Source organism: Malurus melanocephalus, unplaced genomic scaffold (assembly GCF_030028575.1).
Source record: "Malurus melanocephalus ecotype Western Australia unplaced genomic scaffold, MMel_1.1 scaffold_6, whole genome shotgun sequence".
NCBI lineage: Eukaryota > Metazoa > Chordata > Aves > Passeriformes > Maluridae > Malurus > Malurus melanocephalus.
In genome coordinates, this window is record NW_026623238.1 from 6,937,154 (window position 1) to 6,951,606 (window position 14,453).

A 14,453-nucleotide genomic window follows, 5' to 3' on the forward strand; every position below is an offset into this window, starting at 1 on the left:
ATCTGAGCAAGAGTTGGAAGCAAACCTACAGTGACATTATTTATTTTGCTTTATTAGCCCTAATTATATGAATGTACTCTCCTCTGGCTTTGTGAAACTGTTCTTCCTGTGACATTGTGATTCAACACTGTTTCAGGAACTCTGGTTCATAGTGTTCAAATCCATCATGAAGGCAATGTGACAGCACAGAAAACTGCAAGGTTCCCTGCTCTCTATCCAGCACTATTTTCAGGTCTCTTTACAGAAGAAYACCCAAATTGTGCTGCAAGGTCTTCACCTGTTACCTTTCCAGTGAGCCTGAAATAGTGATAACAGTTAGCTATTAAATAAATGAAGAGTAAAATGYTGAGATGATTGCTGCATGAAAAAGGGCTGCCCATCCTGACAAGCTCTGTCTAAGCCGTTCTTCCCCTGGACACAGAGATGAGACCAGTAACTGAACTCAACATTTTGACTTCAAGTTCTACCTCATAACAATACTGAAAAATATAAGGAAGGAGAAAAAAAAAATCCTTAAACAAGTTACTTCCTTCTGAAAACACTGGACATTATTGCAAAGACAAATTCTGCATAGAGACAGACTAATAATCAAAGATGTGATAAAYAAGCATTTGTTATTTTCTATTACTATAAATTCACATTAAGTACTTGTAGATCTGACTTGTAAAGTCTATTCTCACTTTTAACTTTATGTGTGATATTTTTAGAAACATATAGGGTCATGTTCTTAAAGGGTAGTAAAAYTTCTGTTCTGCATACTGCTGTAAGGATTAACTATTAATGAAGTTAGACTGATATAGGACCTAAGGCTCATGAAACTCAAGGGGATTTAGATATTACCTGCTAAATTGAAAGCTGTGTTTAAAAGGTTGGGTGAAAAGTCTGTTACTGGTACTGTAGATCAAATCAATATTCAAATACTAAAGCAGATCAGTTGAGAATGGGAATGACCAGGATCTTGTGTTTCACTATGATGGTGCTTCTAAACTATTTTTATAAATTAATAAAGAAATACAATTCACCAAGGGCTGAACCATTGGGGTTTTTTTCTGACATTTTTTTCTAACATATGGATGTCTATCCACATCTTTCTTGGCTCAAGTAGCTGACAAATCAGCATACTAGTCTATGTTAATCCTTTCACAATATACAGCACGGTATCAGTGCCTTGATTCTTGCTGAGACCACACTTTATGTCTGAAGTTTTTGTCTCTGTTTACTGCTAAGTAGTTTTACACTTTCCTGCCATTTTGTATTTTCTTAACAGCTCGAACCAAAAATTTTAATTCACATTTCCAGAATTTTAAAACATTCTTTTGTTAGGCATTAGCACCCTTTCATATTGAAAACACATATATATATATATAATTTTTTACAAATCTAAATTCACTGTACACCTCTCAAATTAAACATTGAACATTCCAGCTTTTCTTTACTTAATGAAAGCCAGGAGGGAAATTTTGTCTTAAATGGGCTACAACACCCTTTGAGGTGTTTACTCTGAAGACAGAAAACCCCTAAGGAAGTAAAATTWATTTAGGAACTGCACTTAAACACTTTAAATTATGGAGGCATCCTTGAAATTTACTTTTCCCATGCTATCTCAGCTATCAAATCAGCTACAGTGGATCTAATTTACCACATGACACTTTGAAAACCTTTTCATTCTCTAATAACTTACTGCAAACCCTGTCATATTTCCAAGACTAAGTAAAAATTCCAATAAACAGAATTACATCTATCCTTCCCCTTTAACACCATCTTTCTGAAATTTGTGATTTGCACATCTTACTACACATGTGATGATTTGGTTCTCCATTTATTATTCTCCACAATAGTTCTTTACTTAATAATATGAGGCTCCTGCTTAGTAATACATCAAAGTGAGCTAATTAAATGAAGTCCTGACACAAATTTATTATGTAAGTACTTGGAGGTTTCTATTTATCAAAATCTATAGTAGCAAAGTGGAAAGGACAGTAATMATTTTCAGAAAATACTAATACATTTTTAGAATAAGGTGTTTTTTTTCTTATATATATGCACACACTTCACCCTGCAGTCTGTGAATTTCTCTGATTTTCCTATTATTTACCTATATTATCAGCTCATATGATATTTTCTCAGTAGATAAAGTACCCAAGAAATAATCTACAAGAAAAGATATACAAAGAACATGATCACTCATGTTCCAAGGCAATGCAAATGAACATTTTCTGTGAGGTAACACAGAACTGTAGGAGCCTAAAATATTCTGTAGCACTTGTCTCCTTGTGCAGTAAATGTGGGTTTATGGCATCCTCATCATCAACCCTATCAGGCTGCACAGGGTCTGCAGAATAATATTTTATGCTAAATACTTGAAAAATGAAGAAAATATAAAYGGGGTGGTGGGGGAAGGAAGAAAGGAATATAAGGAAAAAAATCAAGAACATTTTTCAGGTATGATATAGTATCACTTGTTGCAGACACCCCAGGAAAAAATTCTACRCATAAATTTTGATATTTTCAATTTATAAATATGGCAATGTAATATTGAATAAACCTAACAGTTCTTATCAAGGGAATTACAAATAAGTTGAAGAACAAACAAGATGAGAAAACTATGTGGAGATTTAATTGTAGGAGTTTTTTTTAAACACAGCGCCAGAATGTTCTCATTTGATGCATGCTGCAAGGAGTATTTCCTGTCAGAAAAAAAACAAAAAAAAAACAAACCAAAAAAAAAAAAAAACAAAAAAACAACAAAACCCTGATTTTAATGAAAGAATAGCAATTATTTTATGTTGCTCTATTTGTATAGTGCAAGCAAAACATTACAATGTTTATTTGCATGTGTATACATGTGCAGGAGTAATAACAAATGCATTGATTTGAATGCTATATGATGTGGAAAGACAGAAAGATCTTGTATTTAGTTATATTTAATGGATATTCAGCTGTGGCTCAGGAAAACTAATTCCTTCTCTGTTTAATAAAGGTGTCTGAGAATCCCTTTTACTATAAAGAAATTGAGTGCAGATTTTTTTTTTTTTTTTTTTTTTTTAAAGAATTTTTTTTTTTTTTTTTTTTTTTTTTTTTTTGTGGTGTAATATGTCACACCACCAACTGGCACATTATGCTGAATGGTATTGTAATTACATTAAGAAACTATGAAAAAAATCTTACTGCTTTTTTTCTGGTTAAAAACAAAAGTTAGCATTTCAGCTGACCATTCTTTTATCAGTTTTTAAGCTCCATCTGAATTATGAAAATCGTTAGGATTCTATATTTGAATTTTGTATATAAATCTTTTGGTTTCTAAAATTATATAAAATGAAAAAGAAGAAAAGATTAAAGCTATATCAGAAAAAAAAATTATTGACGGAGATCAAAACAAGAACAAACTGAGGCAGATCAACATGAAAGGACAAATCATAGAGGAAGGGAAATGGTGGAGACATTCTAAGTGCATGGGTACCCAATATGTTTCTCTAAGGAAAAAGCTGGAGGCAACAACCCAACTCTCAGCAACATGTGAAGGGTGTATATGGCAGTGACTGGGTAACAATAAATGGCAATGATGAAAGTGAAGTGGTAGACAATTTTTTATAGTTTTGTTTTTCTGCTTTTTAATTTTGAAAGACTGTCTCTGGTAACTGGAAAACAAAAAAAGCATTAACGTGTTAAACAGTTTGGGGGGTGGCGTGCATTTTTTGAGTAGGGGATTGTTTTAGCTATAAATTAAAAATTTCAAAGAGGAATAGCCTGGTTTTATTTTGCAAGATATATAATGAAGATTTTTTTCAGATATACAGACTGGAAAAGAGTATCTGTGAGAAAGGCAAATATTTTTGCCACATAAGTACTTGGCTAAAGAGTCACAATAATGGATTTATATAATTCTGACCCAAACAGATACAGAAGAATCATATGACAGTGAAAATATTACTCTCTTTTGAAAGGATCCTCAATCTGGTATTAGAACATGAAGAAACAGAAGTATTAAAACTTTTAAAATGGCATACCTTTTTGTATTTTAGAAAATAATTTTGATCACTCTGAGGGTTTTGATTTTTGGTTCGTTTGTTGGTTTTTTTGTTGACTTCCACTTCCACTTTTTGTGGACACTGAATCTTCTGTTTGCCTTGAGCATTGCATAACCATCAAATACATTCCAACTGTCTATCTGAATTATGGACTTATTGTAAAATCAAAGACAATATCATAGCAAATATACTGCTAAGTCTCCTTCTTCAGCTTTTCCATTCTTTCATGTGTATGCTTCTATAGTTTCTTCTCAGAAGTTTTACTGGTTGTTTTTTTTTTCCCCTAAATTGCCATTTCCAACTCAATATGTCATACTTAGATCCCTCTGAGGATCATAAAATTCACACCCTAGAGCTAAATCTCAGTAGTGTGAATCTAGCTGATATCCTGAAAGCAAATATGAGATACTGAAGACAGAAAAGGCTCAGTAGTTAGTCTCCTTTGCTCAAAAACAGTGTGGAAAGAAGGTCAGAGTGGAAGGTAAGTAATAAGAAATAACTGTCAGCTGTATGTGTGACAATGGCCTTAGGAGGGAAAAACATCATTGTTTGGTGTTTTCTGGCACTTAATGTTAGAAATCGACTGACAAAAATAAAGTAAATACCACAGGAAATAACACCAGAAGCCTTAAGATTGCTCCTTMAGTTAACTTTTCTTGCCATCAAGGAAATACAGTACTTTCCTGTCTGGCAGAAAAATTGTGYTTGGTTGCTTTCCTCCTGAGATGAGTATTGATTCCATGCATCCCTTTTCCATCACTACCTCTGGTTTAAAGAAAGCAAGAATCAAAATGTCTTGTAATTAATGCTCAAAGGAGACATCTAAAGTCAATATAGAAAGTGGTCTTGATTTGAGTTTATCAGTTTCACCAAAAGGCTCAGACTCAGAAACAGATGTATTCATGYAGAAAATATTTTCTTCAACACTTTYTGTTAARTCTGCTGTAACCCSACTCCAAAGTGATGCAATTTCATTCAGTATATGGCCATTAAGAGATTCTTCCCATTCAATCTCTGCAGCATATCTTCCTCTAAAGTAGCATACTTTCTTCCACACCTCCATGTACAGACTAAACCTTACAGGCTGAAATTCTAATTGTCTAAATTCCTTTTGGTTCTGATCCAGTAAGAGCAAACAAAGCCCAATATTGATTTAGTTGATCAGTCACTGGTGGRTTGTTTTAGGAGGAGGTGAAGCACTGTGTTGATTGGCTATTATTACTATCTGACAGATGTACATCAAGTATAGTTGGAGTYCAGGCACATAGCACACATATGTACAAATCAAATTTCATTCTAAATGCCTTCAGTGTTGAAATGGCATCTTTTGTTCCAGCCCYACATCTCACTCACATGGTGTTTTGAAAGGTAGAAATACTAGCATTTTTAATAAAAATCTTAACCACAAAACCACAAAAAACACATGTATCATTTAAAAAAATAAACTGTGCTTGCTTTTGCACAATATATGTAATTTTTACAACAGTTGTATGTATACAGAGCTCAGTGTTACAATTTATGTACTTGAATTAAAATTGAAGATGAACATACAGTTTAGTGTGTCAGTACAAAACATATACTGTAGTCATATATATCATTTTTCCAGTAGGATTATAAGTACATTTTGCACATTATACTAAATRTCCATACTCTTTTGCTTTTTTTGAAATTTATTTAAGGCTTAAATAACCAAGGCTACCCTGTAAGACTTGTACAAGATTTAACAATCGCCAAAGTTTAAAATCTCATCCTTGTACTGCAACAAGAGTTTTCTCATGTAAATTTAGTTAGATTTTGTATTACAAAATGGCAATCRTCAATGATGAAAAAACTAAATAAATACACAAGGTTATTTCAAGACAAGAGGGAACCTAACCAGTGTTTGTTTATTTCATAAGTGGGACCTTAAAAAGTCTAATTCTAAACCACTTGAAATCTTTGTCTGATGTCATAGCTCCCTAAAATCAAAGATGCTGTTCCAGCAAATGAAAAATAAGAAAGTTTAAATTTAAAGATGTGCATTCACATATGGGACAAAATTCAGTTTTAACTCTGTATGATGGAGAAAACAGAATAAAAATTGCTTTAATTTTCCACCTGCCATAGGAAATCACATCTTTCAGAAAGATCTTACTGTGTTTGTATGATCTAGATGGCACAGGATATACAAATGAGGCAATCCTAAATTCACAATGACTTCACTCTATTAAATCAATACTAAGTATTGGGAAATGGAAATTTAGTAAACCACTAGCATGAGCCTGTACATTGCCATGAATACACAGACGTTTAGTAAAATTAGTTCTTAGATCTACACATCTTTGATTCTCAAGATGTCTGAAACTCAAAATGCTGAGGTAGAGTGAGYGAGGATAAATTCTACAGATAAAAATCAATTTTGTGGTAAGGTCATGGTAATGTCTTTGGGATGTGCTATCTGGTGCTCAGCAAGAGCTTTCTTTCCCAGTTAGAGTATAGTTAGACTCCTATTACATGTGGCAGGATGATCTGATCAGCCATTTGGAGGGATGGGGGCCTTGTCTACAATGAAACTTTGAACAAACAAGTCATTTATGGGCACATTTTCAAAAATTCCACTCTGAAATTAAACCATCTAATTGGACTAAACATAGGTTCTGAATTCATTGCAAAGTACTATATATATATATAATCTATTCATATGGAAGATCAGTGTCATTAATGGATCATGTCAGAGCTACTATAAACTTTGCATCCAACCCATAAATCAATAAGAAAATCTCACTCAAAATCCCCACATATTATCATATGCTACTTATTAAAACTGCTCTTTTAGGACATATTGCAAGAATGAATTATTTTAAAATAAATTATCTCAAAATCAACATTAACAGTATGTGGATTCCCTAGATTTGAACTGCAGAAAGCTTTCCAGAATAAAAAAKGTTGTCCTGAAGTTCCCCAGCTATGTGCTTTGAAAGGCAATATATAACAAATACCATTTTATACCAATGTATTTTATACCAACATACTGAGTCTTAATCCAACTTCCCACAAAAACCTGAGAGTTCATAAAACTGTATGTGAAGTTTCCCACTCYCACTATAATTAATTCCAATGTCTTCAGTTGCGGCAATTTTAGTGAATAACTTTTACTTCGTAAAGAGGCAAATTGCTATGCTCAAACAAATACTTAATATATCTGTGCTTTGTACTGTGTAGAAAGTACATCCTTCAGAAAAAAAAACAAAAACAAACCTGTAATTGGGACAAACTCTTTATCTACCAGGCCGTTAAACTTAGAAATATTGCAGCCCATGGCACATCTACTATACTGCAATCAGCAGTCAGGAAAATATTGGATAAAATTAGGTATTGTTGCTGAAACAACWATGCAATAATGCAACAAATACTGCCCTCCAGTAGACACTAGGGCTGAAAAAAGGAGTCCTTGCAATGTTACCATCAAACAGTGAAAGCAGCAGGAAATCCAACTCAGTTAAATATCCACAGTCTGGAGAAGGAATTGAAACAGCAAGGGGTAGAGGCATGCTTTATACATACTGAAGAGATTATACTAAATAAAGAAAGAGGTAAAGACCTCAAAAGAGTTCAAAGTAACTGATTCTAGAAAGTTGCCAAACTRCATACAGAAGAACTAAAACAATGAAGAGTTGTCAAGAATTACAGCATGTACTTGACACAGAGTAAGAAGAGCACCATAAAGTTGTATTTGCAAGTACTAAAAGGCTAATAAATGACTCGGTAGGATGCTGATCAAAAGTTACAATGTGGGATCYAGAGGAAACAAATAAAATGGTTAGGAAAGAAAATTAACACTTCAAAGTAAGTAAAAATACCTTTGTATAGGAGAAGAATCAAAGTTAGATTTCTGTGTTTCTCAGAAACGGGCAAATAAATGTTAGAAAAACATGATATGGTTGGCTGAGATCTGGAACTATGCTACTGCCCTTACAGGACATTAAATTTGATTTTCCTTTTGAATTCGCATTAAAAATCTGCCTCCATACCAGCACCAGCATGTCAAATTGGAAAATGTGTCCATTTAAAAAAAAAAAAAAAAAAAAATCTTTTAAATATTCCATCTTTTATGTTTTGGGTTTGGAGGGTTTTTTTTTAGGATTTGATGGGATTTTGTGGCTTTTTCTGGAAGGAAACATCCAAGGAAACTTCTTTAACTATATTATCCTCTTCAAATTGYACTGAATGTTATGCTAAGAGAAAAYATTGTCTTATCTTGACAAATTCTATGTGCAAACTAAATTAATGAAAGGCCAAAATTTAACTTTTAGAGTAAGTCAAAAGTAATTTAAAACACATAGTAATRACATGTCATTAACTGTCTGCCTCCTTGGAAAAGAAAATCAACAGAATCCTAAGCATTCTGATAAATATTTTCAAATCTGCCAATCAAAAGGATAGACTCCTCAATGTAATCTTAAAATCAAACCTTCAACACACAGTTCAATTTTCATGAGTTCTGTCATTCATCACTCCAAGAAAAGTCAGGGGGGAAGATCTACAAAACTTTCAGCGTACCTTAAAATAATTTAATTGCTTTGGAAACTTGAAAATTATTTTGGTAATTAAAKTTTTAAAAGTTCATATATTTCAAAACACTGGCAATATATTTTYCTTTAAAGAGAAGTTGGGTTCCATTTCAGTCAGATGGTCTGTAAAGTAAAAGGATTTTCTTTCTTATCTCTTATTAACTSAAATGGTGTGTGTTAACACTAGGTGCAGTTGTTTGAGGATAGAAATCCCAATCCTGGTAAAGATTATGTAGACTTTATGTGAAAGCAACTTGACGATACTGTAAGCCTTAAATAAGTCCAATTTTACAGACATTTTCACATTTACAGTTGTTGTGGTTCTAAAGCAAATACAGTATTTCCAAGAGACATGAAATCAAGAAAATTTCTTCCTTGGTTGCACTGCTAGATAAATCCAAGATCAATAAAAAGACAACACAAACTCARTATTGCCCAACCTGTCCAAAACTGAAAGACTTTGAAGTTACACCTCTTTTCCTCATGCTGAGATTATCAGAGTGTGTTAGCATGTCTCTCTGCCTTCCAACAGCTGGATGTAACAAGTGTGAGTGTTTTTTTCTGGGTGAAAGCTCCAAGTGTTGTACTCAAACCTCTTCATTTTGAACATAACATAATTTACCTGTCTGGGTGTGAAATTCCTCCTCTGTATTCTTGTGTCTGATGAACTACCAACCTGCCCACAGAACACTACTTAAGAGTGACTTTTCAAGTTCAGTGAATGGAATAATAAATTAATCCACACCAATCTCATAAAGTTCTACACTACTAAAATTCTAAATTCACTCAGAAAGATATATTGTATAAAATGAAAAAAAACTTGTGCATTATTGTAGTAGTTGGGAGTTTACTGCTTTTCATGGGTAAGTCTTAGTCTTCACAGAAAATATACACCGGACAATTTAATAGCATGGTCAGTAAAATTTTTCTATTATTATGGTTAAACTTCCTTGTAGATTGCCACCTTCATTTTATCACAAATATGAAAAACACTCCTTAATTAAATTCTTGAAAAGTCAAGGAACGAAATTGAAATTTATTGAATAAAGAATGCACTAAGATGCCAATATTCTCATCTGTTAGTAATTCTACTTTTTTAAATACACATTTAATTTTCTCTTATAAAAATATACTGTTTTGCAAAATCACAAAGACAACATATTACTAAATATAAATTTGAGTAGATTAGATTTGCAGACATTTCCCACAATTTAAATGTTTTTCTATATTTAAGAATTCAAAGTGATTCAATGMTTTTAAAGTCAAATGTCATTCCAGGAAAAAAAAAATATTTGCTTCTAATGGCTATTCTAAAGAAAATACAACAGTTCAGTCTGGAACTGAAAACCAGCCCTTTCTGTTCAGAGAGAAGCCCCAGTAAAATCTTTCTCAATATAATAGCTTTGTACTTTTGCCWGTTTTTCCTGAATACATATCTTTACTGAGGCACACTGAGTCCTCTTTAAGAAAAAGTGAAGTTCATTAATTTTGCAAAGTAACAGTATTTACATCACAATAATATGCTGTGAAAGCATACAGTAAATTTATCTTTTCTTCACCAAAACATTTTCACTTACTTATGGTAAGACAAAACATTTTTTTCCTTAACTACTTTAAAGAAGCCAAGAATAGARTCTTCCAAAAAGCTGCACAGGAAATATGAGTTTTGTAATTATGAAAGTACAAATAGATAGTAAATTCTTTGACACAATACAATTCATTTATTCAGCATTTCACTACATAGAGGTACAACATAAGTAAAATACTTCTTTAAACTTAATCCTATGGATAGGGGGTCTCTGTCCTTTACTGATTTTATAGAAAATGGTAAAAGTATTTCAWTATGACCACTATCTTATGCATAATAAGATGACTAATTTGTAGTAATGTATTAAGATTCATTATTGGAAAACAGTGGATTGAAAAGAGAAATTATATGGTAGTGAAACTACTATAACATCTAAGGACATCTACTATAACAGCTAAGAACATCTGTCAAAATACTTACATGCAATGTCCAGTTTTTATGCCAAGAAATCTTATGCTAATATTCAGCAGTAAGTATCAAGACACAGCTTGAAATATTCACTATTAACTTATTTAGCAATGTGGAATTTTTATCATTATTTTTTGCATTTCATTAGGAAATGTATTTATAACTAGAAAACTTTAAATTAGACCTATTAATTTCAGTGTATATTTTCATGCATATTCCTTTTTTTTTCTCCTAATGTCCAGTGTATTTTCATCTCTATTCTGTTTCTTTTTGTGTTTAAATAAACATATAGACTTGCAGATTTTCATGCATTTATGCAAATATGTATGAAATGTTTTTAAGACAAATCACTTGAGACAAAGAGAAAAAGCATACCTTATCTGGATCAGTTGTGGTAATGACCCACACACAGTGTGCATTGTCTTCATATTGAACTGGATAATTTGGTGACGTGATAATGCCACTCGGTCCACGTAAATTAGAACCACATGTTCTAGCTAAAATGATAACCAACAAATCAGATTGCTTTTGATTGTATGCTCTGTTTAAAACAAATATTATAAAGTTGCCACAACATTAGCAACAACTTGCCATGAAAGTGTTACTACACTGATATATTGCATAACAATTTGCCTCAAAGACTGTCCAGCCAGACAAAAAAAAAAAAAAAAAAAAAAAAAACAAAAAAAAAACCAAAACCAAAACAAAAAAAAAACCAAAACCAAAAAAACCCTGAAAAATTTATTTATAGAGGAAGAAACTTGCACTTTTCAATTAATTAACCCAACATTTACAATACTTATTCTGACCTTATGTAAATTAAATTCTCAAAATTATCATATAAATATTGTGTTTAGAGAAAGATTTACCCTTTCCAAAAGGAAGGAGGGAGCCTTCTATTGATGAATTTAAGAAGTGCCCCCCTTCATGACTTCCCCATGATTTGGAGAAAGAAACACATGTATCATAAAATTTATGCAACAGTATGTCCTCAACCTTAACATGAACTTCTGTGGTGTATTAGCTCCTTACACCATAGGAAATATAATTAGAAAGAAAAAAAAAAGGTAAAATGGTTCCCAGCACTATATAGTCTGACTTTGGTAAAGCACAAATTCAGTAGTCAACTTTTTGAAAATATATTACTTAACAAATTCAGTTATCTTCTAAAGAGCATTAATAGTAGATTTTACAAAAAAAAAAAATCAAATTCCTCAAAGTATTTCAGCATCTTGAAGCATATAAAAATATTTAGATGTATAATTTCCAATGACACAAACAGAGTTATCAAACTCAGAAAATTTCAAAATGTTACTGTCATGTCTATGGTACTACAGCACTTTGTCAACATACTAAACAGAGTGTAGATCATACAGTTCCTTAATACTTAGATACAAATCTCAGAATCTATCCATATAACTTCYATTAACTTCTGATGTAATTTATACTCTCCAGTTACTTAAGTTTCAACACAGGCAAGAGGAATGACTAGATTCTTTAAAAACTTGGTCATTCTTTTTCTGAATATTGGAATAAAATACCCAACACATTTCTAGTACTTCGGAAAATGTTAGTTTTCATCTTTCTCAGTGGTTGCCTTTATTCTGAAGCATGAAATATGAGTGTTTCTTTTCTTCACAAACTGCTGGAAGGAAGCCTGATCTTCATGAATAGAAGTGTRGATAGTACAAATTGGAAAAGAAGTTACTAGAGGAAAATTACTATCTAATTTTCTGTCCTTCCTTCACAATATATTACCAGCATTTGGTCCTTGGTTACTATGTTAAAGGACTAGACTTTGAGAACTTGAAGTTCAAAAGAACTAGTAATGAAAACTTTTTAAAGAAGTATATAACCAAGATTATGTTTTAGCGCATTCCAGAACAAGCAAAAGTTTAAGTTCAGGTTACAAATCCTCCAGTGTTTCTTAAACAAATAATTTGTTGCCCTATAATTTGTAACTGGCATTGAGGTATAAGATTTTGTGTGTACAAGAAGTATCATTTTGATCTACCTCAAAGTGACAATAAAAATATCTCTAAGAGTTTGTTTGATTTCATTTTTCTTTTCCAATTAATGGTGTTGGTTTGCCCTGTTTTTCTGGTTGGGTTGTCTGGCTCTAGGCGACAACCAATGTGGCAAGCACATTTCAAGAGTCAGCAATCTCACTGATATGTATGATCTAAATGAAATAGTTTTTCAGTTTTTAAAACTGAAATAGKTTTTCTAATGAGATAAAAAGTTCTGTCCATAGAGATGCATTCTTTATTTTTCCTATACACCTCAGTTATGATGTATTTTGGCAGCTCCTATTTAGGAATTAATTTAGAAAAAAATAMCATAAATCTAACTAATTAATTCTACTTAAAGTAAGTTTATAATGACAAAAGGAARATTTACTAAAATTAAAACTATTTAAAGGAAATTAGCTCCCTAAATTGATACTCCTATTACACATTTGATTACATGTTTCAAGCTACATAAAAATCTTTATTTTTTAATATTTAAAACCATAAATACACATATACATGAGATATAATTCCCTTTTTTAGTTTGCTCAGTTTTGAGTTCCATTGCAGCAAAAACTATAAATAAMGCTTCCAAACTTAATGAAAAATTCCAAAGAATAGCAGTTACCTCTGCAAATTGGCCTGTGGTCACTCCAGGCAGCCAGTGTATCTGTCACTCTCTGACAAGTGATGCTTTTAGAACCTTGCAGCACATAATTGTCTTCACAGGAAAACTGCACACTTGCACCCACCCTAGGAGAAAAAGGGGGGAAAGAATGAAGGGATTAAAATATACTTTAAAATCAACATCCTCAAACAAATGTAAATATTGACAAGTAACAATATTTCAAGATCCAAACAAAGAAGTTAAGGTGCAAAATTCTACTCTATCAATATTATATTCATAAAAAAACAACTTATACKCTAGGGAAAAGGTCTACTATTTAGTTTGCCCACCTTTTAAGGAAGTAAGGCCAGGAACACAAACAATTGTGACACTATGTTTGTTCTTTTACAATGTGAGTTCAATGAATGCATAGATATGTATTTTTTTKAAAGAAAATATATGATCACCATTCCTTCAGGCAACAGAACTTACTGAATAATTTCAACATTGCTATATTCTCTCAAATGAGAGAGTAAGCAATTATGTCAACATGTACATCCAGGAAGTATTCATTTCAGTCAATGGTAATAACTCATTAAATATTCYTGACCTTGTTGAAATTTCCTGTTAAGCATTATGCTAAATGATATATATACATTTTTTTTTTTTTTTTTAGGACTGAAATTTGACTGTTACAATCATAACACTGAAATGTGTCCCTTTGGAATTATTTATGCTGACCAATCATTATGATGATATAAAAAACTGCATACAGTTATGATCTGCATCACAGAGAGTTTTCCTGAACATTGTTTACATTCATTACACTGATTCTATTTATTATTTGTGACATTCTTTGTTCCCCATCATAATTAACTGGTTCTGTTATTTGTTTTCTTGCACTTTTAGATCTCTATTTATTTGATAATCCCATGTAGTGAACCCAAGTGAACTCAATAAAGCAGATGATTTCTCAGTGTAGTCTCTCTAAGATATTGAGTCCTAAACACCAGGGGATTGCTATATGGCAGTCAGGAGGTGCAATACTTAAAACTGTGTTGCAGAGAACTGAATAAAATGTCCTTCACCATCATCCAGCTCATTCCCACCCTCCATGAACAAGTATTTTCTTAGTTTCTCAGAGGATCTTACAAAACTAACTATATTCTTTATTAATATCATGGTGTGTTACTATACTTATTTTCATTCTTTCAAGAAACTTTAATAGGATTTTTTTCTTTTTTTTTTTTTTTTTTTTTTTTT

The 14,453-nt window shown here is 32.0% G+C and overlaps 1 protein-coding gene across 1 annotated transcript in view; it reads right to left on the minus strand.

The window, feature by feature from the left end:
• CSMD1 (CUB and Sushi multiple domains 1) overlaps nt 1-14,453 on the minus strand; it is a gene marked incomplete at its 5' end in the record, with an annotated part of 494,218 nt that overhangs the window by 288,157 nt on the left and 191,608 nt on the right. The window contains 2 exons of the mRNA XM_057371364.1: nt 10,950-11,071; nt 13,212-13,336. Of these exons, the coding sequence (XP_057227347.1) occupies nt 10,950-11,071; nt 13,212-13,336 (247 nt within the window). The remainder of the gene's footprint in view (nt 1-10,949; nt 11,072-13,211; nt 13,337-14,453) is intronic.